Source organism: Mustela putorius, unplaced genomic scaffold (assembly GCF_011764305.1).
Source record: "Mustela putorius furo isolate JIRA1106 unplaced genomic scaffold, ASM1176430v1.1 tig00000997_pilon_pilon_pilon, whole genome shotgun sequence".
Classification (NCBI taxonomy): domain Eukaryota; kingdom Metazoa; phylum Chordata; class Mammalia; order Carnivora; family Mustelidae; genus Mustela; species Mustela putorius.
This window is the reverse complement of record NW_025421527.1, coordinates 3,710,883-3,735,705: the sequence shown is the minus strand read 5'-3', so window position 1 is coordinate 3,735,705 and position 24,823 is coordinate 3,710,883. Positions and strand designations below refer to the sequence as shown.

Genomic DNA, 24,823 nt, shown 5'->3' with positions numbered 1-24,823 from the left:
TTTTCTCACCTGGTGAAAAAGTCAAGCTCACACCATCACTTTGGGGCGAGCCCTGTATCTCGCATTTGTACTCTCCAGAATCCTGGACCTGGAGGGTGTTTGATGGGATTTCACGTAGGATTTTTGTCCCAAGGTACCACCGGTACCATTTTTTGTCCTCTGCTACATGGCAAGTCAGAGTCACTGCCTGTCCTTCGAAGATGACAGTCCATGGAGGTTGGAGAGAAATCACGGGTTTGGATACAGGTGCTGAGGAAAGAAGAGACAGAGTCTGAGATAGAGACCCCTGTGGTCCCCAGTGCATTCATCTTTGTGGTACAGACCCAAAGACCAGGATTTGGAGAATACCCAAGGAAGCCATCTGGGAAGGTCAGTGATTGCTCAAGGCCATTTGTCTACTGGAGCCCCCAGGGGAGAATGGTTGCTCAGGGATGACAATGAGCAAAATTATTTCAAGAAGGCAACACCAGCAGGATTTACTGACAAATGCCAGTGGGAGAAATGGCTAGTTAGTCTGGTGTGGATCCTAGAGAAAGCCACCCCTGCCCCATTACTTCATCATGCTCACCAACTCATAAGAACCTCCCAAGGAATTGGGTAAATCACAGGTTTGTACTTTCCTAAAAGGATCAATCATATTTTCTGAAGATTTAACCCTGAGTAAGGCTTGGGAGATTAACCTTTTTAACATCTTCATTTGATAGATGATGATTCAGATGCCCAGAAACTCTCACCATAACTAATTGTGTGAGAGCAAGGCATGGACAAGTCATTCACTGGAACCCAGAGGTGGTCCAGACAAGGATGAAACCCCAGGTCAGCTGATTTTGGACAAGAGAGGATGTAGGTCTTCCTTGCTATTCATGGGCCACTGTCTGACCCAAGACAATGGAAGTCAGAACTAGGAAAATGGGTGAAACCGATATTATTTCTTCTCCCCCAATGTCTTCTTTTTTGCATTTCTTCCTTTAAGGGCCCGATTTTGGGGTGTTCTTCTGTTCTCCACACATTTCCCGGAGGATTTTACTTCTAAAACTATAAAGAATGTAATATTCATGCTGGTATCTTCACAGTGTGATGTTATCAGATAAGATTTTCTAGTTTGCTGATTGGAGAAACCCCAAGTCCTGCATGTTTACCATGGAGTTGAAAATGTCCTGCCTGGTGAAGTGGGTTCCATTGGCAACAGGGGTAAGTGCAGGGCCTACCAAAGGCCAGGAGCTGCTCGTGCATTTGTCAGTTCTTCCAGGGAGAGTCAGAGGGGTAGCCACGAGGCTATCCTAACCCTTGGAGGATGCCAATAGACCGCAGAAAACTTTCACATCCTTTCTGGCCTCAGCAAGTAAATGTCTCATCTTTATTAGGGAGACACTCTTATCCAGGGACACTGAAGAGCAAAAGAAAGGAGAACTCACCAAATTGTCCACTGATAGGAGCTGAAAAAAAAAAAAAAGCCAGAGATGAACACAGACCAAAAGTTTTCAAAAGTAATCCCAGTTTCTTTTTCCTATCCATTTATTATTTCCTTCATTAGAAATTCATTTTTTTAAAAAATTAATAGACATTTGTCAAATGTCTCTCTGTCTACTAGTTATTGTGCTTAGACTTCTAAGATGAGCAAAAAATGGTGCCTTCTGGTAAGCCGTTGACAGAAGGTGGAAGCAGAAACATGAAGCAAAATTACATAATTATAATATAGAATGTAAGTACAATAGAAGTACACACAGAGCAGCTTCTGGGCCGAAGGACCATCCCTGCCAGTGTGGGGGGTATGTGTGAGTGTGTGATGGGGGGGAGGGGCGGGCTATGACAGATACCTGACACTGAGATGCTTGAGAAAAATGAATGAACACATAGGATTCAGCCAGGCAAAGATGTCAGTGCATGGCAAGAGGTGATGGAGAGAGTAATAGAGGCAGAAAGGGCACAGAAGTGAAGAAAGAGCGCTGGTGTTCAGGGGTTAGGGTGGAGTTCTGGAAGGTAGGGATTGAGGGGGAGTCAGGTGAGAGAGGAACGCATGGCTCATGTCATGGGCGAAGTAGCTAGGGCTTTATTATGAAAGATGCAGTTTTATTATTATAACCAAGAGGCATGGAAAGTCTTCAAGTAGAGTGTGACAAGGTTAGAATTTGAAACTTAGATGGAACATTGTGACAGTGGGTAGACGTCAGTGAGAACAGATGTGAAGCAGAGAGACTGATTAGAAGTCAGGAGAAGAGATAGTAATGTTTAATTTTCTTCAGAGTGTTTATCCAAAATTTTTTCTTTTGTTTACTTTACTTTCCCTTCTCTGGAAAAGAAGTTCTGTGAGAGCAGGAACTTTTTATATTCATCATATGCCCCCCACCAACCTATAACCGTGCCTGGCATATAAGAGAGATTCCATAAATGTTTATAGAATATTTACTTATTGAGTAAAAATTAATTAACTAGGTCAGTAAATAGAGATAGGAGGATTAAGTCTTGAGAAATGGGTAATAGAAAGAGGAGGAAAAATTGGCAAATTTATAAATCGCTTAGACATCTCAGGTGAGGGACAGATTTGGTTTACTCAACACAAATTTCTGAAATGTCAACTATATGCCAGGGACTAGATAGGGCAAAGGAAATCTATCAGTAGGCAAGAGAGATATTATCCCTCTCCATAAGAGGGTGATGGAGAAGTAATCCAAGCCTAAGTGTTTTTATAGAGAACAATGGATTATTTGTCATTACCCAAATATCTTGGCCACCATGGAACTTGTGTTGTTTTAAATGTAGCTAAAACTTTTCTGAGTGTTTCCTATGTGGTAGACTTCCACATCTATTATTTCATGAAATCTTGTCAATATCCTTATCAAGTAAGTTCTATGATTATCCCCATTTATAGGCCATAAACTGGTCTAAGCACCTAGTAGGTAGCAGAATGAAGTTTTGAACCTCTGTTTGAACACATATTATTTTGTCCCAAAGCATGTGCTTCTGGAAGATCCTGTCTTTTTGTGTTGGTACGACACTGGGATGTGCTTCCTATTTCTGGAGTGTTTCATGCAGCTTTCATGGGGTCTTTTTTCTGCTCCATCCCTGCCCCCTCCAGCTCCTACTCTCCCTCTGTCTCATGAAGTCATTACCAACTACTTGGCATATAGTTTATTATTTGTTTGCACCATCACTGGTAAATTTGGACAATCATTTAACTGGGATCTTGTTAGATGGATGTTTCTTGTACACTGGACTGGCTGGAGGGCCTTTTATATCATAAGCTTTCTAAGCACAGAAATGCTACTTCCCAAGCTTTCTCATCATTTTCAGCACCTAGTGCAGTGCTATAATTAAATGTTACTAAATTTTTAAAAAATATATGAATAAATATATTTTATTCTAATAATTTCAACTTTGGTAAAAACAAACCCATTTATATGTGTGAATTGATAGAAACTGAACCACACCCACAGGTGCAATTAGAATGTCAAGTACCAGAAATGCAGGAGCAAGATGATGGAATAGGAGGTCTGTAGCCTGTGTCTCCCACAGACAAACATATTTTGGAGCCATCCACAGAAAAAAGTGAGGGGCTTTAAGAGCTAGATAGGAAATCGCAAAATCCCACTGGAGCCCCAGACCAAGGAGGATCACTTTGAGAAGGCAGGCACATGCCCTGGGTGAAGACTCACTGACTATGAACCCACCTGCATACCTAGAGCTACTTCATCTTTCGTGGACTCAACTCCAGTCCAGTTTGTCCATGGTCTCGCCTCTAGATCCTATTGCTAAGGGACCCAAGAGGAACCATCTTCACCCAGGCCCCAGGAGCAGGCCCACTGATCTCACACTTGACTGTTATTGCTGAGGCAGTCCTGTGACCCAGCTCCAGTCCCACTTTACTGCAGTCTAGAGGTAGTCTTGATCATCCAGCTAAGAACCCACTGGGAGAATACTCAGGAACCCAGCAGAAGTCACACCCATTCATTCCCCTGGTAAGAGGTTTGACAACTGTGGGCCCAACTGCAGGCCCAGAAATGGCCATGAGACCCAGCTCCAGCCCTATGCAACCATGATCCTGGAGGCAGTCCCATAAGTCCAGGGAAGCAACAGATGGTATTTACCTGCCAAAACCATACTGAAAAGTTATCTGTTCTTCTAAATAAACAGACGCCAGTGCAAAGTTACACAGATAATGAAGGGTCAGGCAAATATGACAACATCAATGGAAATTAATGAAGCTCGAGGAACTGACCCTAGAGAAAAGGAGATCCATGAACTGCTTGACAAAGAATTAAAAATAATAGTCTTAAGCTCAATGAGCTATAAGTGGACACAATGAAATGAAATCAGGGAAGTAATACATAAACAAAACCTGAAGTTTAAGAAATAAATAGAAAACAAAAAGACTCAAGCAGAAATCTTGGCACTAAAGAATAAAATAACCAAACTGAAAAACTCAATAGAGACTTTCAATACCATAACTGATCATTCAGGAGAAAGAATAAGCAAAATTAAAGACAGGGTATTTGAAATTATCTGGTTAGAAGAACCTAAAGAAAAGAGAGAAAGTGAAAGTGAAAAAATGCTCAAGTGACTTATGGAATAACAAAAAGTGAATCTATATACATATTATTGAAGTCCCAGAAGGAGCAGACAACAAAGGCAGAAAGATTATTTAAAGAAATAATGACAGACAACTTCCTGAATCTGGGAAGACAAATGGGTATTGAGAAAAATGACTCATTATGGAATCTCATACAAAGAACCCCCCATAAGATTTATCGTGGATTTCTTTAGCAATATTGTAGGCCAGGGAAGAGTTGGATGATATATTCAAAACTTTGAAAGAAAAAAACACTATCAATCAAAATACTATGCCTAACAAACCTGTCCTTCAAAAATGAAGAAGAGATAAAGACTTTCCAAGACAAACAAAAGCTGGGGAATTAACCATCACTAGACCCACCTTACAAGAAAAGCAAAAAGGAGTTCTTCAAGAACACTAAAGAAAAGACACTAATTAGGGACATAAAAACACACAGAAGTATAAAACTCCCTGGTGAAGGTAAATACATTGTCAAATTCAGAATACTCTAAATACAGTATCTTAGTCCATTCAGTCTGCTATGATAAAAATACCATAGCGAGTGGCTATGAACAACAGAAATTTATTTCTCACTGGAGGCTGGAAAGTGCCATATCAATGCATCAGCAGTTTCCTTTCTGGCATCAGCAGATTCCTTTCCTTCCCTTCTGGAGGCTGGAAAGTCCCATATCAATGCATCAGCAGATTCCTTTCTGGGGAGGGCACACTTCGTCATAGATGGCCATCTTCTCATGTAACGGGCGAGAACGGTGAGAGAGTTCTCTCTGGGCTCTTCTACAGGGATACTAAGGATACTAATATCATTGATGATGGCTTTCTATGAGCCTCATGGTAATCACAAAGAAAAAAACTATAATAAATACACAACAGATAAAAAGAGAGTAATCAAAGCACGCCACTACAAAAAAAAAAAAATCATCAAATCACAAAGGAAGAAAGCAGGAGAGGAAGAAAGAAAGAAAGAAAAAAAGGAACTGCAAAATAGCCAGAAAACAATGAAATAATGACAATCATAATCCTTACCTATAAATAAATACTTTTAATTTTAAAAGATTAAATTTTCAAATAAAAAACACAGGTCAGCTGAATGAATAAACACAACACAACTATATGCCGCCTACAAGAGTTTCATTTTAGATTTAAGGGCACACATAGGCTCAAAGTAAAAGGATGGAAAATATATTCCATGGGTATGGTAACAAAAAGACAGCAAGAATGACTCTACTTTTACCGGACAAAATAAATTTTAATTCAAAAATTGTAACAAGAAACAAAGTTACTATGCAATGATAAGGTTAGTAATTCATCAAGAGGATATACAATATATGTGCACCCTTTATGAAAGCACCTAAATATATAAAACAACAGAACTGAAATAAGAAATAGGTAACAATACAATAATAGTAGGGGACTTGAATAACCCACTTTCAACAGTGGATATATTATTCTGACAGAAAATCAATAAAGGAAATGGCAGGCTTGTACAATACTCTAGACCAAAGGGTGTAGGTATCTAATATGTAAAACTAATGCACATATATAGAACATTGTATCCGACAGCACCAGAACACACATTCTTCTCAAGTGAACACGAAACATTCTCCAGCATAGACTATATATTAGGTCACAAAACAAGTCTCAACCATAAGAAGATTGTGTTTTCTGACCATAATGGTGTGAAATTAGAAATCATGAATGGGTGAAACTGGAAATAATGAAAGCGAAGCAACATACTCCTGAGCACTCTGTGGGTCAAGGAAGAAATTGAAAGGAAAATCAGAAAATATCTTGAGCGAAACAAAAATGGAAACACCACATCTTAAGACTTACGGACTACAGCAAAGAGATTCGAGGAGAAAAGTTAATAGTGATTAATGCCTACTTTAAGAAAAAGATAAAGCTCCCAAGTAAAAACCCAACTTTACAACTCAGGAAGCCCAACGTTGGCAGAAGAAATGAAATAATGAAAATTAGGGCAGAAATAAATCAAATAGAAAATTTAAAAAAATAGAAAAGAACAAAACTAGAGCTATTTTTTAAAAAAAGATACATTGACAAATCTTAAGATAGACCAAGAAAAAAAGAGAGAAGACTCCAATAAAATCAGAAATGAAAGCGGAGGCGTCACCGATACCACAGAAATATAAACAGACTACTATGAGCAGTATACACCAACAAATTGGAAAACTTAGAAGAAATCAATAAATTTCTAGAACTAATACAACATACTAAGATTGGATCATGGAGAAATAGAAAATCTGAGCAGACTGATAACAAGGAAGGAGATTTACCTGTTAGTCAACACCACACACAACAAAGGGGTGCCTGGGTGGCTCCGTGGGTTAAGCATCTGACTCTTGGTTTCTGCTCAGGTCATGGTCTCAGGGTCATGAGATCAAGCCCGTGCCAGGCTCTGCCCTCAATGGCGAGTCTGCTTGAGATTCTCTCCCCTCCCTCTGCCTCTCCCCTGACTCACATTCTCTCTCCCTCAAATAAATAAATCTTAAAACAACAACAACAACAGCAACAACAAAAACAACAGTCCAGAATCAGATGACTTCGCTGGCGAATTCTACCAAACATTTAAAAATTTAACTCCAACCCTCTCAAACTCTTCCAAAGGACCGAAGAGGACAGGACACTTCTAAACAGACTGCCTGTGATCAGCCAAACAAGCACATGACAAGAAAACAAAATTGCAGGCCAATATCTCTGATAAGCATCTAAAAAATTTTAAGATCTAAAAAAATCCTAACATGAAATGTTAAGCAACTGAGTTCAACAGTGTAGTGAAAGGGTCATGTGGAATTTACCCCGGGTTGATCCAACTTGTGCAAGGCAATAATATGCTAAATTAGCAGAAGGAAGGGTAAAAATCTAACAATTATCTCAATAGATGCATAAAAACATTTCACAAAATTCAACCTACTTTCATGATAAAAAAGAACTCAACAAATTATGTCTAGAAAGAAATTATCTCTTTATATGACAAATCCACAACTCACATCATAGTCAATGGTGACAAGCTAAAGCTTTTCCTTTCAGATCAGGAACAGGGCAAGAATGCTCTCTCTCGCTGCTTCTATTCAGTATAGTGCTGGAAGTCCTAGCCAGAGTAATTAGGCAAGAAAAAGAACTAAAAGACATCCGAATCAGAAAGGAAGAAGTAAAGTGGTCTGTTCGCAGATGGTATTATCCTATATATAGAAAACCCTAAAGGTTCTGCCAAAAAACTGTTGGAACTAAAAAACACTTTCAGTACAGCTGAAGGACACACAGTCAATGCACAAAAATGAGTTACATTTCCATACATTTCCCTGTTTGAAAAAGCAAACAGGGAAACAATCCTACTTACAATAACATCAACAAGAATAAAATATTTAGGAATAAATTTAACCAAGGAGGTGAACAATCTCTATACTGAAAACTACAAAACAATGAAAGAAATGAGAGAAAACACAAATAAATATAAAGACATCCTGGGTTTATGGCTTGGAACGACTAATACGTTAAAATGTTCATATTACACAAAGCAATCTACAGATTCAATGTAATCTCTATCAAAGTTCCAATGGCACTTCTTCACAGAACTCGGAAAAAGAATCCCAAAATCTATATGGAGCTGCAGAAGACTCTAAGATTCAAGGCAATACGGAATGAAAACCAAACTGGAGACATCGTACTTCTCGACCTCAAACTGTATTACAAAACGGTAGTAACCTAAAACGGCCATGAAAGCAGACATAGAGAGCAATGAAACAGAATCAAGGACCCAGAAATAAATCCATACATTTACAGTCGACTGGTCTTCAAGAGTGCTTCGAACACACAGTGGGGAAAGCATAGTCTTTTGTATAATGTGCTGGTCCAACTGAATATTCACATGAAGAAAAAAATTGGGCCCTTATATCTCACCATGTACAAAAAGAAACTTGAATATATTGACTCACATACAAGCACAGGGAACAAAAGAAAAATAGACAAATGGGATTGCATCAAAATAAAAAGCTTATGCACAGCAAAGAAAATAGTCAACAGCATGAAGAGGTAACTAGCAGAATGGGAGAAAATATTTGTAAGCCATTTATCTGATAAGGGGGCTTAATATCTAGCATGTATAAGGAATTCTAACAAATCAGCAAGAAAACAGACTCATTAAGAAACAGGTAAGGAGGGCGCCTGGGTGGCTCAGTGGGTTGAAACCTCTGCCTCCGGCTCAGGTCATGGTCTCAGGGCCCTGAGATCAGGCCCCGCATCGGGCTCTCTGCTCAGCGGGAAGCCTGCTTCCCGCCCCCTCCTGCCTGCCTCTCTGCCTACTTGTGGTCTCTCTCTGTCAAATAAATAAATACTTTAAAAAAACAAAAACAAAAACAAAAAACAACCCAAAACAAAACAGGTAAGGACCTGAACTGATATTCTCAACGGAAGATATACAAATGGCCAAGAAGTATATGAAAAGATGCTCCACATCACTCATCATCAGGGAGATGCACATCAAAAGCCACAATGAGACATCACCTCACGCCTGTCAGATCGATTATTATCACAAAGACAGAAGATAACAAGCATTGTCTAGGAAGCGGAGTAAAGAAGTCTTCGGTGCTGTTGGTGGGAATGTACTTGGAGTAGCTATTGTGCAAAAACAGCATGAAGGTTCTTCAAACATTTAAAAATAAAACTACCATATGACCGAGCAAAGGAAATGATACCCATCCAAAGGAAATGATACTAGTATCTCCCAGAGACACCTGCCCTCCTGTGTTCACTGCCCCGTTCTCTACAGTAGCCAGTATATGGAAACATTTTAAATATCTGCCCTCCGATGAGTATAAGGACAACATGGCACAGATACGCCATGAAGTATTATTCAGCCTCAAAAAAGGAAATCCTGCTGATGTGACAACGTGGATGAACGCGGAGGACACTCAGGTCAGTGAAATTAGCCAGATCCAGGGGAATACTGCATGACCCCACTGCATGTGGAACCTAAAGTTGACACAGAAGCAAAGGATAAACTGGTGTTTTCCAGGTGGTGGGGAACGGGGAGATGTGGGTCAAAAGAAACAAACTTTCGTTGACAAGATAAGTAAGTTCTGGAGATCTAATGCACAGTGATGATTGCAGTTAATCGTCAGGTATACTTGAAATTTGCAGGGAGAGTAGGTTCTGAGAGTTCTTACCAAACACGCACAAAAGGTGAAGTGAAAAGATGGAAATGTTGATTAGCTCAATCAGGGTACTTATATTAATAATATATTATATCAAAATGTCACCTTTTACATCTTAAGTGTGCACAATTTTTATTTGTCGATTACATGTCAATAAGCCTGGAAAAAGCCTGTAGCCTGCCTTAGGTTTTCCTCGTGCCTTCCGTACCTCCCCTCTGGGTCCCTCCCATCACTGCTGTGGTTTGCATTCGAGTACAGGGAAGGAGACATCTTTTGTGGTAGAGACAGTGCCCTCCCCTGCCCAGGACCAGGACCTGGGCTTGTCATACAAGCAGTAAGTATATGTCCTTTGCAGAGAGAAAAGGAAGGTCTTCTGGAAATAAGGCAATAGGAACAAGCGAACGGCATACGTTTTCTGGACTTCTTGAAGCAATATTTATTGTAGAAAAACAATGGCTAGGACCTTAACTGTTGGGGTCACGAGGCTTCCTCCTCTGTAGGACTGAAGGTTTATCCCTGCTCTGACCACTCCTTCAGCCTCGAGGGAGAAACCGCTGAACTGGACGGTGAATCCCGAGAATATAATCCCCCCGCACAGGAAAGAATGTCTGAGCTGTAAGAAGGACCAGGCCCAGGGTGGGAGAGAGGCTGTCCCTGCCCTACCTGGGGACCCCATTGAGAAGTTCTACTCACCCAGGACCAGCACTGACACCCACAGCAGCATGAAGGCCTGGCCTGCCCAGGGCTGAGACCGAAAGAGCGGTTTTCTCAGGAGTAACAGGGTTGGTTTTGATCTGAGAGTAGGACACCGCCCAGCAGCCTCAAGGAGCACATCTGAAAAATTTCTTTTGCAGAGAGCAAGATGCCTCAGTGAATTAGAAAAAAGGAAGTGGAAGTACCCATTTTTAACTACTAATCAAATTTTCCTGCCCTGTGATCAAAGTGAGGAAATAATGCTAGGGTTTTTAAAAAGCACATACCCTCGTCCCCGCACTTCTAACGCTGAGAAATCACCTTGAGGAAAGTATGCGTGCGTTGTCGAAGAGAATGTTTATGGTAGCGCCATCCAGAATTGCCCAAGCACTGCAAACACGGGAAAGATCACGAATGTGGGACTGCTTGCAAATATTCTGATACATCGTTACAACAGTATGCAATGTAGCCGTTATGGATGAGGCCAACCCGCAGGGATCATCAGGCAACAACCCCCCCCCCCCCCCGGCTAGTGGGAAGAGGAAGACGTGAGGAGGGGCCTGATACACGAACTGTGGTCCCCGTGGCGTCCATGGGAAAATGGAATGCATGTGTGTATCAACCGATAGAGATAGACTTTTCTTTCTTCCTGGAAACTGTACCTAACATAGTAGTTACATTTAAAGAACTGTGGATGGGGAAGGAAATACTCATTTTATGTCTTTTTATACTGTTTGATTTAAAAAAAAAATTACTATGTATGTGTATTGCTTTTAGAACTTTTTAGGTCAAGTTTCCATCCTGGTCAACAAAGATCCTGAAGACATTAGTACCGTGAGGAGTCCCAGTTTCTTCCTTTCAAATAACATCTTTTACCCCTTTCTCAAGGTTATACCCTGGTCTCCTAAGGGGACCGTTCACATCTACAAATGCACATCGTTTTACGTATACTGTGCTTCCTCCCACCTGCTGTGCTCAGAGACCAGAAAAGCATATCAGGGAAAGTAGAGGTTGATCCATCTTAGTCCAGCAGGAGGACCTCAAATGTGAGCAAAGAGGCTTTTTATGCTTTTGAATGCAAACAGCACTGCTGTGAATAATCCTGGGTCAATCTCGTGGAGTGCGTGTGCACACATTTCTACTGGGTACACGCCCAGGAGGGGAATCTGTGGCTCCCAAGGCTTGCATATATTTTTAGAAGGTACCACGAAACTATTTTCCAAATTGTTGTGCTAACGCACACCCCCATCAGCCAGGGTGTGCGAGTTCTCATTGCTCTGAAATCCTTGGTCTTGGTGATGGTGGTATTACATGTATTCTTGTGAGTTTCAGCCCTTCTGCGGGGATGATCTCAACGTGGTTTCAATTGTGTCCCTGGTGAATTTTGCAGTTGAGCAACTTTCATATTTTAATTAGCAATTTAGATAGTCTTTCTTAATGTGAAATGTCTGTTCAAATCCTTTCCCATTTTTCTACTGTTTTTCAGACTTTCTCATTCTGTACTGTGGGCTTTTAAAGCTGGACATGGGTCCTTTTTTGGGTACGTATTGCAATGTCTTCCCTGGTCTGTGGCTTGCCTGGTCCCCCTGTGATGAGACCTTTTGGCAAACCACTCCTCCAACTCTGATGTGCCCTTTATCAATCTTTTCCTTTATGGTTAGAGCTTTTCCCGTCCCTTTCAGGAAATTTTATCTACTCTAAGCTCTTGAAACTGTTCTGTTGCTTTCTACAAATATTTATTTTACTTTTATTTTATCTACTATATCATTGGAATTGACTTTTGTGTTTAAGGGTCTATAATCACTTACAAGTGGCCACTTTGCTCAGTTCTCATATTTACTGAAAATCCAGGCTCTCCACAGCTCCATGCAATTTCACCTTTGTCATAAACCAACAGCCGCATGGCTCTGCTTCTGGAAACTCTTCTCTTCCCTTTGGCTGTCCGTTCTCATGCCGGCACCACACTGTCCCAATTAATGTTGCTTTTTATTTTTATTTTTTAAAAGATTATATGTATTTATTTCGCAAGTGAGAGAGGGAAAGAGCGCACGTGAGAGAGCACGAGAGAGTGTGTGAACTCACCAACAGTGGGGGAGAGGCAGAGGGAGAGGGAGAAGCAGACTCCCCACTAAGCAGGGGACCCGATGCGGGACTCGAATCCAGGACCCTGGGATCATGACCTAAGCTGAAGCCGGACATGTAATGACTGATCCACCTAGGAGCCCCTAATGTTGCTTTTTAGTAAGTCTTAGTATCTAATAGTTTGTCATGAATATTGCTCTTCCTCAACAAATCTGTGGCTCTTTTGGTCTCTTTATATTTTTCTGTGCATTTAAAAATCAACTTGTGAATTTCTACTTCTGTCTTCTCAAAAAAAAAAAAAAACCCACAAAACAATACCAAAAACCCACTGAATTTTTAATACTTGGAATTATGCTGACTTGGTAAGTCAATTTATATAAATTAACATGGAGTGAGTCTTCCAAACCATAAACAGGGGTAGCTCTCCCTTTATGTAGGTCAGCTTGAACTTCTCTCAAGAATTCTCTGTAACTTGTAGAAGTTACATCTTTTGTTAGGCTTGTTCCTAAATATTTGATATGTATTTTTGATATAACTGTAAGTGACATCATCAAGTTTTTTCCTAAATATTTCATTGTTGGCATATAGCTACACTTTTTTTTTTTCTGATTTTCTGTCAATTACCAAAAGAATTGTGTTAAACTTTCCACTGTAATGGTGAATTTGTCTACTTTCATTTCTGCTCATGTTTTCATTTTATATGTTGAAGTTTCATGGGGTGCACATACATTTAGAATTATTATTTCTTTTGGTGGTTTGACACACTTACCACTATTAAATGTCTATCTTATCTCTATATGTTCCTTTTTAATTTTTTAAATTTAAATTCAATTTAATGAACAAATACTGTATTAGTCATCTGAGAGATAGAATTCGGTAATCCATTGGTGGCATAGAACACTCAGTGCCCGTCGCTTCAATTGCCCTCCTCAATGCCCATCCCCCAGTGAGCCCATCCCCCCATCCTGCTCCCTTCCAGCAACCCTCAGTTTCTCTAGATGTTTCTAACCTGAGAACCACATCGGAGGGGGCTCATCTACCTTTGGACCTGATTGAGAGGATCGAATCTCTATCTGAATCTGTTACTGTGTTTGGATAGATCTTCGGGGGTCTCTGGAGGTGGTGGGCTTATTTTTCACATAAGAAGGATGTGCATGTTGTGGCTATAGGGTGGACGGTCTCCCAAGAGACAACTCTTCTCACATCTGCACGTGCGCCCTGCTCTTGCCATCAGAAAGTTCATTGTATGTCCTTCATGCTTGAATCTAGCTGGCCTGTGACTTGCCAATAGAACGAGGCAGAAGTAAAGCTAACCACGTTTTGAAACTGACCCTTCAGAGCCCTGGCAAGGTTTGTTTTATTGTCTTGGAGCCAGGCTCTATCGGTATGAAGTCTGAGTGCCCTACTGGAGAGTCCTACCACCGGCCACTGCCCCTGCCTCCCCAGGTGAGGCTCCAGACGTGTGAATGAAGCCATCTTGCCTGTTCCCACTGACTGCGTTCCTAGGTGAACGTAGATCCCTGAGGGACCCTAGCTGGCCCAGGTGCATGGACAACCCACAGCATCACTGCTATTTTAAGCCACAAGTTTTGGGGGTGGTTTTCTATGCACCAATAGGTAACTGAGATTGGCTTATTATATCTCTCTTAGGAATGGTAGTTTTTTCTTTTACCATTAAGTTATACTTCATTTATCCCTAATAATGCCTTTGTCTTCGAGTTTATTTTTCTAATTAATTCAAGCTTGTTAAACATGTCATTCAAATCTGCATTCTTACTAATTTTAGTCTGCCTCAGCTTCTGCTTTTTTATGCATGTATGTTTCAATTTTACCTTATTCTTTCCAATTTTTGTATTTTATTTCTCTTGGCCTTTAATCATCAGCCAGTGCTATAGGGCAGACATTTACTGCTCCGGGAATAGCCACATACTCCACATTTCCCAGCTCCCAAATAGCAGAGGACCGTGTGAGTAGGTGTATCTGGTGGACTGTGAGTGGAAGCGGCGCCTGCTTCTCCCAGGCTGACATAGACGAGAGCAGGTGTGTGTGTCCCAAAAGCCGGTGTGTCCCAGAGATCACAGGTACACAGTGGTGAAAGCCAGGTCATCTGCCCTTTTGTGCGGGGGAGGGGGGAGTTCCTGACTCATATTGGATGTGTAACTTGAAATAAAAAATTAACTTTTAAGGTACAGTAGGGAATATAGTCAAGAGTGTTACCAAAAAATCTAGCTGCGAAACTGTCTTGAACTGATTTTTGTTTTTTTCAATAAGATTGTTCCTTGGTAACAGTCTAAATTCCCACCATGGTGATTTATCTGTTCAGACTTTCTTCTTACCTCAGGACAACTTTTATTTTTATTTGATTTTCCTTATTTTTCCTGGGTTTTATTTCCTGGTGTTTATATCTTAATTTCAAAATAACCAGCTCCTGAATTTTATTACAGCTCTTTTTCCTGTTTTGTAATTTTTACATTTATGTGTTTCTTAGATGTACTGTTGTCTTCAAATTACTCAATAAAATGTTGATCTATTTTAATTTTTTCCTGTTTATCAATATGAATATTCAAAGCTATGAATTTTTTTCTGCGCTTTAGCCATATTTTGTAAGTTCTGATACAGTCTTTATTATAGCATGTCCTAGATAGTTTGCAATTTCAATTTTGAATTTCTCTTTGAAACTGGAATTTTTAGAATTTTCAAATATCTACATGGTAGATTTTTCTTTTTCTTTTTTTTTTTTTTTGCTATTAATAATGACGTTTTATTAATCATTCCATTTTAATCCAAGAATATGGTGTGTACATACCCTACTTTCTGGAATTTACCAGGAGTTTCTGTGACCTAACATGGTCTTTGTTGTTGTTAAGAATTCCCTGAAAAGGAGTGTCTACTCTTTATCTTCAGGAAAGAAAATTCTACACACACTGAGTGGAACCGGCTGATTCAATACGTTAAAGTAGATCTTTGCTGTTCTCTTGTACTGCTAACTTTTGGTTGACTTGTAAGTCATAAAATTATGTGATCTGACAGATGGAGATTCATGATCAACCTCAGGTTCTTTATCACTATATAGTACCCTTCTTTTGGTACAATTTAAATTTTTTAATTTTCTTTTTAGCTCGAATTAGGTTTGTTTGGTATTAATGTCAGGAATCCTGTTTGTGTGTCTACTGGGTATGCTTTTAGCATCGATTTACTTTGTTGTAGAATTATTTCTTGCATATAGGATAGGCAAAAGCCGATTGGGTCTTATTTTTAGATCCCAAATGTCTATCACTTTTATAACATTTGTTATACATTCATAGGGCAACTAACTGTGTTGGTCTTCGTTCTGTTGTTTAAGTCTGTGTCATCAAAGTTTCTCTTCTAGTCGTTTATTTTCCTTCAGCCCCCGGTCTGTATTTTCTTTAAGGGCTGTATTACGCTGCTCGTACTCCGAAGAGGCCCCGTGTAGCTGCCTCTTCCTTCTCTTAGTGGGTTAACTCTACGACTCTAGTGTTCTGAAAGCTCTTTTTCTTAATTGGACTCTATTTCCTGAGGAAAAAAGAAAGAAATCAGCCCACTTTACTTCTCCCCATGTTTTCGTCTCTTTCATCTCCTGGTTCGTAATAATATGATTTCCACATTTCCCAAGTTATACCCTTTGTGCCGAGAGCTACAACTGCAGAGTGTCGGCACCGTGTTCTTGTGGGTTGAGGGCTCACCTCCAACTCCACATTCTAGTTTGTCCTCAGTGCTCCCTGAGCTCCGGTCCCTATGCTCTTACATGTTAGAAAGAATCTGTCTTTGCCTTTATTCTGAGGATACCTGGGTTTGAAGTTCTTGGTTCAACATGCTTCTCTTGCAGCATTGTCCGGTCCTCTCCCAGTGTGGGTTCGAACCCTGCCTCTCCCCGCGGCGTTCCTGTCGCTCGACCCCTTCCTGTTCCCCCAGCTGGACTGGCCCTTCATCAGAATGTCTGCCTGCCGGTCCTATCTCTGTGCTCGGGATGCCCTCTTCTATTACAACTTTAGATATTTTCTATTTTCGTTTATTCCGTTGGCTTTGCTCAGCGTGCCATGAATGGGTGCGTTGGCTCTTCCGGCATCACTCTTACCTGTTCTTTTCCCATAATAATTTTAACCTTCTAATTCCTCCCCATTTTAGTGTGCTTACTTTTCTCAAAGCCGTCTTTCATCGCGCAGTACATTGTAGCCGTCTTTAGTCTTTTTCTGTTTTCAAACGATTTGCATTTACCTCCAACCTTGTTTCTTCTTTTTGTTTTTCACTCCCAAAACGTTTATTATATAAAAAAGAGAACTTTTCAAAGAATTTTTCTGATTTCCCCTGCTTGACTTCGTGGCACGGGTCTACTTCTGGTCATACTCTTTGCCAAAATTACTCTTGTCCTTATGGTGAACCCAATGCTCGTAACATTCCAGCGCAGCTCATCTCTGCACGAGGCCCGGGCTCTCCCAGCTGTGTGTCGGCTGAAGAAGAGGTCTGGGTGGGCAAGACCAGGGATGTGAGCCGGGCAGCAGACAGCTCCCACCTACCCGTGTTGCTTTAGAGCATTTCCTCACCGTCTCTGCCACGGCCTCTGTCCTGGGGGCAGAGGGCAGTCCTCCTGGCTTGAAGCATGTCACGGCATTTCTTTGTGACGGGGTTGGCTTGTACTTCTCTCCAGCTGATGGCGTTTGCACCTGCAGAGACAAGACGGCCCACCATCCCCTCCTGTGTCTGCGTGGTGCTTTGTTCAGCCTTACCACCCCGTCCCAGCCCTCAAACCCCCGAATCTTGCCTTTTTAAAAAAATATATTTTTTTCAGTGTTCCAAAATTCATTTGTTTATGCACCACACCCAGTGTTCCACGCAATACACGCCTACTTAATACCCACCACCCGGCTCACCTAACCCCCACCCCCTCCTTCCAAAACCCCCAGTTTGTTTCTCAGAAAGGATGAAGGCCCGACTTTTGTGTCAACATGGACAGGACTGGAGGAGATGATGCTGAGTGAAGTGAGTCAAGCAGAGAAAGTCAATTATCATATGGTCTCACTTACTTGTGGAGCATAAGGAATAACATGGAAGATATTCGGAGAAGGAAAGGAAAAGTGAATTGGGGGAAATCAGAGGGGGACACAAACCATGAGAGACTGTGGACTCTGAGAAATCTTACCTTTTGAGTGAGGGTCATGGCTGAAGCTTTGACCTTGAGGGTTTTGCCAGCAATGTTTGGAGAAGCTGGACGTCTTCCTAGAGCTGTGTGTAGGGGTCTGTGTTCACAGACACCTTCTTTCTTCCCTTGGTTTGGTTTAAAATTTGAATTTCACTGAGATTAAGAGCTGTTCCTCCTAGCTTGTGAGTGGGGATGTGACTTTTCAAAAGTTTCATTCTTTTTGACAGTTGTGGTTGGTCTCAGAGAGTAAAATGTGGCAGATAAGCTTTATCTGGAACTGAACAAGATCCTTATCCTCAGGGTTCCCCATTGCTGGATGCTTACCGTAGCAGAGCATCACACTAGGCACATTGTCTGGCTTCCCTGATTCAATCTTTGCCTCAACCCGAAGCGTGTTGAGTGGGGACCAAGACAGCATGCTCTCAGGCAGGTGTTATTACCCTTACTTCATGGCTGAGGGAAACCGAGGCTCAAGGACATTAAGGGCCTTAACTTCCAGTCCCTTGTGAACCCAGAGCCTCACAGCCAATAAGTGGTGGAGGCGGGACTGGAACCCCCAACCATCTGGGCAGGGGTCCCGCAAATTCAGTGAAAAATTCAATGGTCGTTGACGTTTGAGCAGGGTTCCAGATGCAACACTGCTAAAGCCGCAGTTTCTATGGTTAAATGATTTGCAAGACCAATTAAGGGCCTATTCTGAGTCCCTGGTGGCAGGAAAAGGAAGTCCTGAAACCCCGTGTTCTGAGTTCATAAATACATACTGTACTATTTCTGCATATGCCTACCATGGCTCTGGGTCCCTGCAGATCAAAGCCAAATGCTTGTGGGGGACCTTTAGTAGGAAGGGGGGATGAGCCACAGTCACCTGATCCTTGCAGGGCTCTGTGAGTCCCTCTGGGAAAAAGGTGGCACCTCCCATAATGATCCTCTGTCGTCGAGGAAACCACAGGGAACGCTCTCATGGAACGTAGTAGCAAGAGGGCGCACACAAGTGAGGGAAAAGTCTTTGCGGCGTGAACAAATCTGGACGAAAGGAGAGTTTAATTTCTTAAATGGCACTCTGAGGTCATTTTGAGGAGGGAAAATCTATGAGGCAGTGTTCTGTAGGGCCAGGCAGGGGACGGGGAGCAGGCTCTGTCCCCAGGGAGATGCGGGGCTTTGCCACTTACCAGCTGCATGACCTTAAACAAATAATTAAACTTGACCCCAAGTTGCTTTGTCTTTACAAACAGAGGCAGCAACACCGGTGCCCTTGGGTTGGAGAAACACAAAACCCGGCCGGCTTGCCCTGAAGCCTGCTGGTCTCTCAAGTTTCTACACCTCAGGGATGCTACCCAACTGCCCCGATGCATGGTAATGAACGCTTAGGAAAAATCACTGAGCGAACGCTTATATATTGAATCACTCCACTGAAGCATAATTTTCGAAGAAAAAAGTCACTTGTCTTAGCACCACCGCCCAAGTCGTAAAAATTTCCACTACCCCAGATAGAACTTTCCATTCCCCTGCACAGGCCCAAGCAGCAGATTACTAATTTACTTTCTTTCTCTGTAGGTTTGCCTTTCTGACCACACCATGGACTCGCGTGATGGGGCTCTCCTGGGTCCGGCTGCTTTCACTTCGTGCGCATTTCTGAGGCTCACCTCTGTGTCTGCTTCAGTGTTCGGTGAAGGGGTGCCTTGAGGTTTGAGCGCTCTTGGCCAGGATGACCAGATTTGTTGAGAGTCTCAAGGAGGATTTCACAGCTTCCTTTCGGGTGGAGTCTGCAGCACCTTGAGTCTCGTAGGTGAGGGCAAGAGGCAGAAATAATGAAGAAAGGCCTTGTCTGCCGTCCGCCATCAGACTTTCCGGGGCTGGAGGCAACCCACCCACGCCCTTGGGGCACGTGCCTCCTTGCTACCGTCCTCCTGGCCGCGTCCAGAGTGGGTGTTCGGTCAGGCTACACTGGCCCTCAGCCTTGTCCTTGAATGCTGCCCCTTCTCCGTGAGCTCCGCCTGTCCACCTCGCACGGGGCTCCAGGACAGACGCCCCCGTCTCCCAGCTTATGGCTCGTCCTCCAGTCACGCCCCCGCCTCCCACAGTTCAGCCTCCGAATGTCTTCTGTAAGTCCGCTTCCATGGATTTTTGTTTCTCCTTGGCTCCCCGATTAGCCTGGTTCTCACTAGAAAAGCTAACGGAGGAAGGCAGCCATCCTGCGGTTTGCCAAGCACAACCTGCCCACCTTGGGGACGCGCCGAGGCGGACCCCCCCGAAACCTCCCCACAGAGGCCCTCTTCCCTGCGCACTTCCTCCCAGCGTGGCCGTCTCCACACACACCCGTCTCATCTGTTCAGACGCGGGTCGCTGGCCAGGGAGGAGGCTCGCTGCGTGGGAGGCCGGCGGGGCTGCCGGCGGACAGACATGGGGCCGGGTCTCAGGAGTTTGGGCCCCGGTTTCCTCGTGTAGGAAGCAGGTGTTACTGGTCCCTGCAGCCTGGTCGTCAGCACTGGATCCGCCGCTTGTAAAGTCTGGGCCGCCAGCACCGAGAAGGGCCACGCAAAAGGCAGGTGGGGAGCTCCCGAGCCCCCCTACCCTGGCCCCTGACCTCTGACCTTTCCACCTTCGTGGTAGCTGAGTCACGGGGCTGCCCTCAGCCTGGGGCCCGTGGGTGCAAGTGCTTTCTAACCCCAGCACTAACCCAATGATGAAGCCAACAGTGGTTCAAATAACCACGGAGAATCTAGAAAAAGAGAGCTTGAATTTTGGGGGGCCTGTTTATCCCAGGAGGTGGGTTCCCAGCGGGAGTCGGCCGCTGACCGGTGCCTCACGACGTGAAGCATCGAGCTGTAGCCGGCCCGGCGTGTGTCACACAGGTCAGCACTCAGGAAGGCCCTGAGTCCGGCCGCCGTCTCGAAATTCCTGATGGTTTTCTCTTTGAAACCGTGTTTTCTTTTTAGATTTTATTATTTTAATTTTATTTTTTTAAGAGAGGGAGAGGGGGAGAGAGAAGCAGACGCCCCTTTGAGCATGGAGCCGGACATGGGGCTCGACCTCATGACCCTGAGATCATGACCTGAGCCGACATCAAGAGTGGGCCACCCGGGCGCCCCGGACCCGTGTTTTGTGAATGAAGTCTGATGGGACTGTGGAGTGAACACGGGGGCAGAGGAAAGCCCTGCCTCACGTGTGCCCATTTTCCTCACTGCCCGTCTGCAAACACATTCCCAGGGCCCGTGAACACACAACTCCAGGCGGGCCCACAGGGCGTGCGAGTCAGTGAGGGAAAAGCAAGTGTTTTGTTGCATTGATGACCAACAGCTCTGAGAAGCCACGCTTTCCGTTTGACCCTGAACCTGGCTTCGAACACAGTAAGAGACTCGGACAGCAAGGAAATACGCTTGTCCCTCCGTATGCGGTGCCCCACGTTAGCTTATCGCTTAGGCTGGAAACGCCATGTTGGAGAGAAGAAGGCCGAGCAGCCTGTGTGCGGTCACTTCCCTCCCAGCTTCCCCAGGGCGGACAGGGTGGGCAGGAGCCACACGTATGAAGAAATGGGTGCAAAATGCCAAGAGGTGGTTTTCCGCATTTCCGCCTCCCTCACAAGGACAGAACACATGTGTGTGCATTCGCTAGGAGATGTAAATTGTCTAACCTCCGAGACACCCCAGAGGCAGGAAGTGCTCTTGTGTTTGCAGTTAAAATATAAAGATGAACAAGAAGATTCACAGTAATATCTTAACATTTTATTTGTTCTCTTCTTAGGATGACTAAGAGCATCATGACAAGTCAAGGCAGAGACCACGGGAAAAAGGAAGAAGCTTTATATTTCTGTACTTGGAACCACACTTTTTTCCTTGCCTTTTGAGCAAGGGGTCTTACATTTCCCTTTTTCGCTGGTCCCCAACAGGTGTATATATTCCTGCCCCGCACCCTGCTCTGTCATCTGTGGTCCTGAGCGGCCCCCGGGGGAGCACTGGCTTCTTGTGCTCTCGGAGAAGGAGGGCCCCATGCAGGTGAGCTGACTTCCTAATGAAAACTCTCATTTTTTAAACCAGACAATAACAGAAGCCAACCGGTTCGAGGCCTTCCCCCGCCCTCCTGCTTATGTAAATCTCTGAGGTGTTATTTTTCCATGCCTCTGGGAAGTCCAAAGACCCAACACACTTTTGCATAAACATAAATGATAAATTTGTCTTGGGGTTCCTCTTTCTGAAACTCTTGACCTGACATTTGGCTGTTTTATATTTTACCTCCAGTTCACGCTCAGCCTTTTGGATTTTATTAAAAACGATATGCAAGAAATGGGGGTGGAACTCATGTGAACGGAAGGCCGGAGGTGTGCCCTGTGGGGTCGCCGCTGGAGACCCAGCTGGAAGGGGCATGGAGGTCATCCGGGTCAGCTTTCTACCTAGACTCAAGTGGAGAGGCAAGGGATTGTCAAAAGCACTCAAAATTCTTAAAAAAAAAAAAAAAAAAGTTTAGGCTGAGGGAGAGAAAGCTAATGTGAATGTCAAACTTTCTAGAAGTTTCCGGGGGAGTAATCTGTGGAAAATTAAATCCTGATCCATGGACGCAACATGGAGGAGAACCAGAGAGGCAGCGAGCAGGGCAGCCTGTCCCCATCGGTGGCCCGGTCCCCCCCGCTCCCCCTGGTTGTAGCAGCTCTCCCTGGAGCCCCAGAGGCCCCTTGATGGTCAGTCAGCCGTGGGGGGCTGGGAGGGGCCTGCTCTCTTGCCTGACCACGGGCAGGGTGCCCCCGGGAGCTGCTCAGCCCTAGAGGCTCACTCTTCAGCCGTCCCTTGGTGCCCCGTATTGAAGCCCTCTCCCCATAAACCAGCCGCAGCGGATTCTGCTGTCCGCAGCAGAACCCTGGCTGATGTAGCAGCGGGCACAGATTACAGGGTGGCGACGGCTCGCTTGTCTGAGCCAGGCTCTCAGACGTTTTCAGTGGCACAGATGTGGCTGCTTCTGTCTCCCGGTCCCATGCTCCAGAGTCCTGGTCAGCCGCGGTATTCTGATGACCCTTCTGGCCCTGCTGGCTCTCCTGGGAGCCGTGCCCTCTGGGGGCTGCACACGCGCCTGGGGCTGCGCCTCCCCGGACCCGTGGGAATCAGGGAGTCCTCTTCCAAGGCCCCATCTTCACCTCCGTCCTGGGCCCATTTCTCTGATGCTTTTCAGGGAGGCTTGGGTTTCCTGTCGTGTATTTTTCAGCGCTGTGAGTGGAAAGCACTGTCCTCCGGGCCCTCTTGGGAGATGCAGTCAGGGTGAAACACGATAAATCCGCAGCCCCATCTACACAAACCTGGGATTCTTGCCCTGCCCGACACCCCGGGGTCACGTCAGCTTCGCTCCAGTCACAGTCCGCCCACCACAAACGCCGCTCGTCCAGACCACCGCGCGCGGCTCGTGCAGGTGCCGGGAACCCCGAGCCTGGCAAGTGCGCCAAATCCCACTGACCCAGCCCCAGGCCAAATCATCTTCGGGCTCCCTGGTCTCCCAGCATCAGCAAAATAAGCAGGTTTGGCTGTTACACTTCAGCAAATTCTTTTAATTCACGGGATACGCGGTCCCTCCGCTTCTGGGTTTTGCAGTGTCACTGGCCCCCGTGACTTGTTGAGCATGTCCCTGCACACGCAGACTGTGGCTGCTCGCATTTTCTTCAGAGAGAAGCCAACCCCGGGCAGGGCCCTGGGCATCAGAGGCAAGGCGTGTCGCACTGGGCTGCCCAGCTCTGACTCCAGACCCTGATAACCCATGAAGTTGCCTCTGAGTGGGCCCTGGGCAGGCCGGGTGGCTCCCGCTGGTTCCGGCCAGGTGCAGCCCACCCCGGGGAGTCCTGGTGTTGCTAGAGCTTCCGGCCGTGCACCCCTCTGGACGCGGGTCTCTAACCTGCCGGGCGTGCGTGTCAGTCTGCCTCTTCTCGCGACCCCCGGCTTGCTCGAGGGTCGCACCACGAATGAAGCGGCATTGATGGGGCTGCAGAGGTTCTAGAAACACCTGCTCGTGAGGCCAGACCGGTCACTGGCAGACACGGGGCCAAACTTGAGCTTTCCATCGAGTGGAAGACCCCTGTGGGGCCCGCTTGCTCCTTGGGCGGACTGTTAACCTCAATCCCTTCATCGCCAGGAGGACGGGATTTACTTCAATGAAACCGATCACTTATTCTCTAAAAAGTGTTTATTATGCACCCACTGTATGCCAGGCACGGTTGTAGATTCTCGGGATCTATCTGTGAGCCAAAGAGACAGAAGGTGTTGTCCCTGTGAAACTTCATTTCTTTCTATTCTGAGAAGTGTAATAAGTAAATTTTGTCCTGTGCTTTGAAGTGATAGGCTAAGGGGGAAAAGTAAAGCAGAGCAGATACGGAGATTAGCCGCGCTGAAGACGGGCACAAGTTTCCGAAGTATGAGTGATTCAGGGTAGACCTCAAGGCCCTGATGGACGTCTGTGAGGACGCGCTCTCCGTGCGAGCTTTAGGGGGCGATTGTCCTGGTGCAGGCAGTGTCGGTGGCTCAGTGACGAGGGGGAAGGAGCAGGAGATGGGGCCTCGGAGGCCCGGGAGGAAAGTCGGTGGGGCGTTGCTGGCACACAAGGGGCAGTGAGAACCCACTGCCAGGGTCTGACCACACGACCATGGTGCTAGGAACGGGGGGTGCGGAGCAAAGACACCAGCAAGGAGACGGCGAGCCCGAGCTTGAAGGAGGAGGGTCCTCGGCCAGGGTAGGGGGTGCTGGCGGTCCAGACTGAGATGGTGTCGTGTAGGGACATTTTAGTACTTTATCATGGAAAACTAAACACGTACAAAAGCAGAGACAAGTGCCAAACCCCTTTCCTCCTGCGATGTACCTGCCAGCCGGCTTCGGACACGGTGCACCCCCGGCCAGCCCCGTTTCATCACACCCACCCAACTCTTACTGAGTTATTTCAAACACGCTTGTATCATTTGATCCACAAATGCCTCAGAATGAGTTCTTACAATTTTTTAAATACCTGTATTTTTAAAATGAAACGTAACTGTAACATGATCACACATACCCCAAAGCATCCTTCCTTGATCAAAACTCTTCACAGTGTAGGGACAGAGGGTACACACCTCAATACCATCAAAACCATCTATGAAAACCCCACAGCGAATATCATTCTCAGTGGGGAACAACTGAGAGCTTTTCCCCT

General features: G+C 44.7%; 1 protein-coding gene and 1 long non-coding RNA gene across 7 annotated transcripts in view; one reads left to right on the top strand and one right to left on the bottom strand.

Annotated features, from left to right (window-relative positions):
• Nucleotides 1–10,595, bottom strand: part of FCRL5 (Fc receptor like 5) — a 32,456-nt gene extending 21,861 nt beyond the window's left edge. For 4 of the 6 annotated variants that reach the window (XM_045086659.1, XM_045086661.1, XM_045086660.1 and 1 more), the window contains exons 1-3: nt 10,432–10,595; nt 1,416–1,436; nt 10–249 (exon numbers count right to left, since the gene is read on the bottom strand). In XM_045086659.1, coding sequence (XP_044942594.1) covers nt 10–249; nt 1,416–1,436; nt 10,432–10,462 — 292 coding nt within the window. In that variant the 5' untranslated portion in view covers nt 10,463–10,595. The remainder of the gene's footprint in view (nt 1–9; nt 250–1,415; nt 1,437–10,431) is intronic. The other 2 variants (XM_013047530.2, XM_045086663.1) reach the window with 1 other exon arrangement.
• A 7,063-nt stretch (nt 10,596–17,658) lies between these two features.
• On the top strand, nt 17,659–24,775 carry LOC106004054. The gene is made up of 3 exons (XR_006608556.1): nt 17,659–19,024; nt 19,226–19,773; nt 21,413–24,775. It is a non-coding gene; the product is annotated as an uncharacterized LOC106004054 (long non-coding RNA).
• The last annotated feature ends 48 nt before the right edge of the window (nt 24,776–24,823 follow it).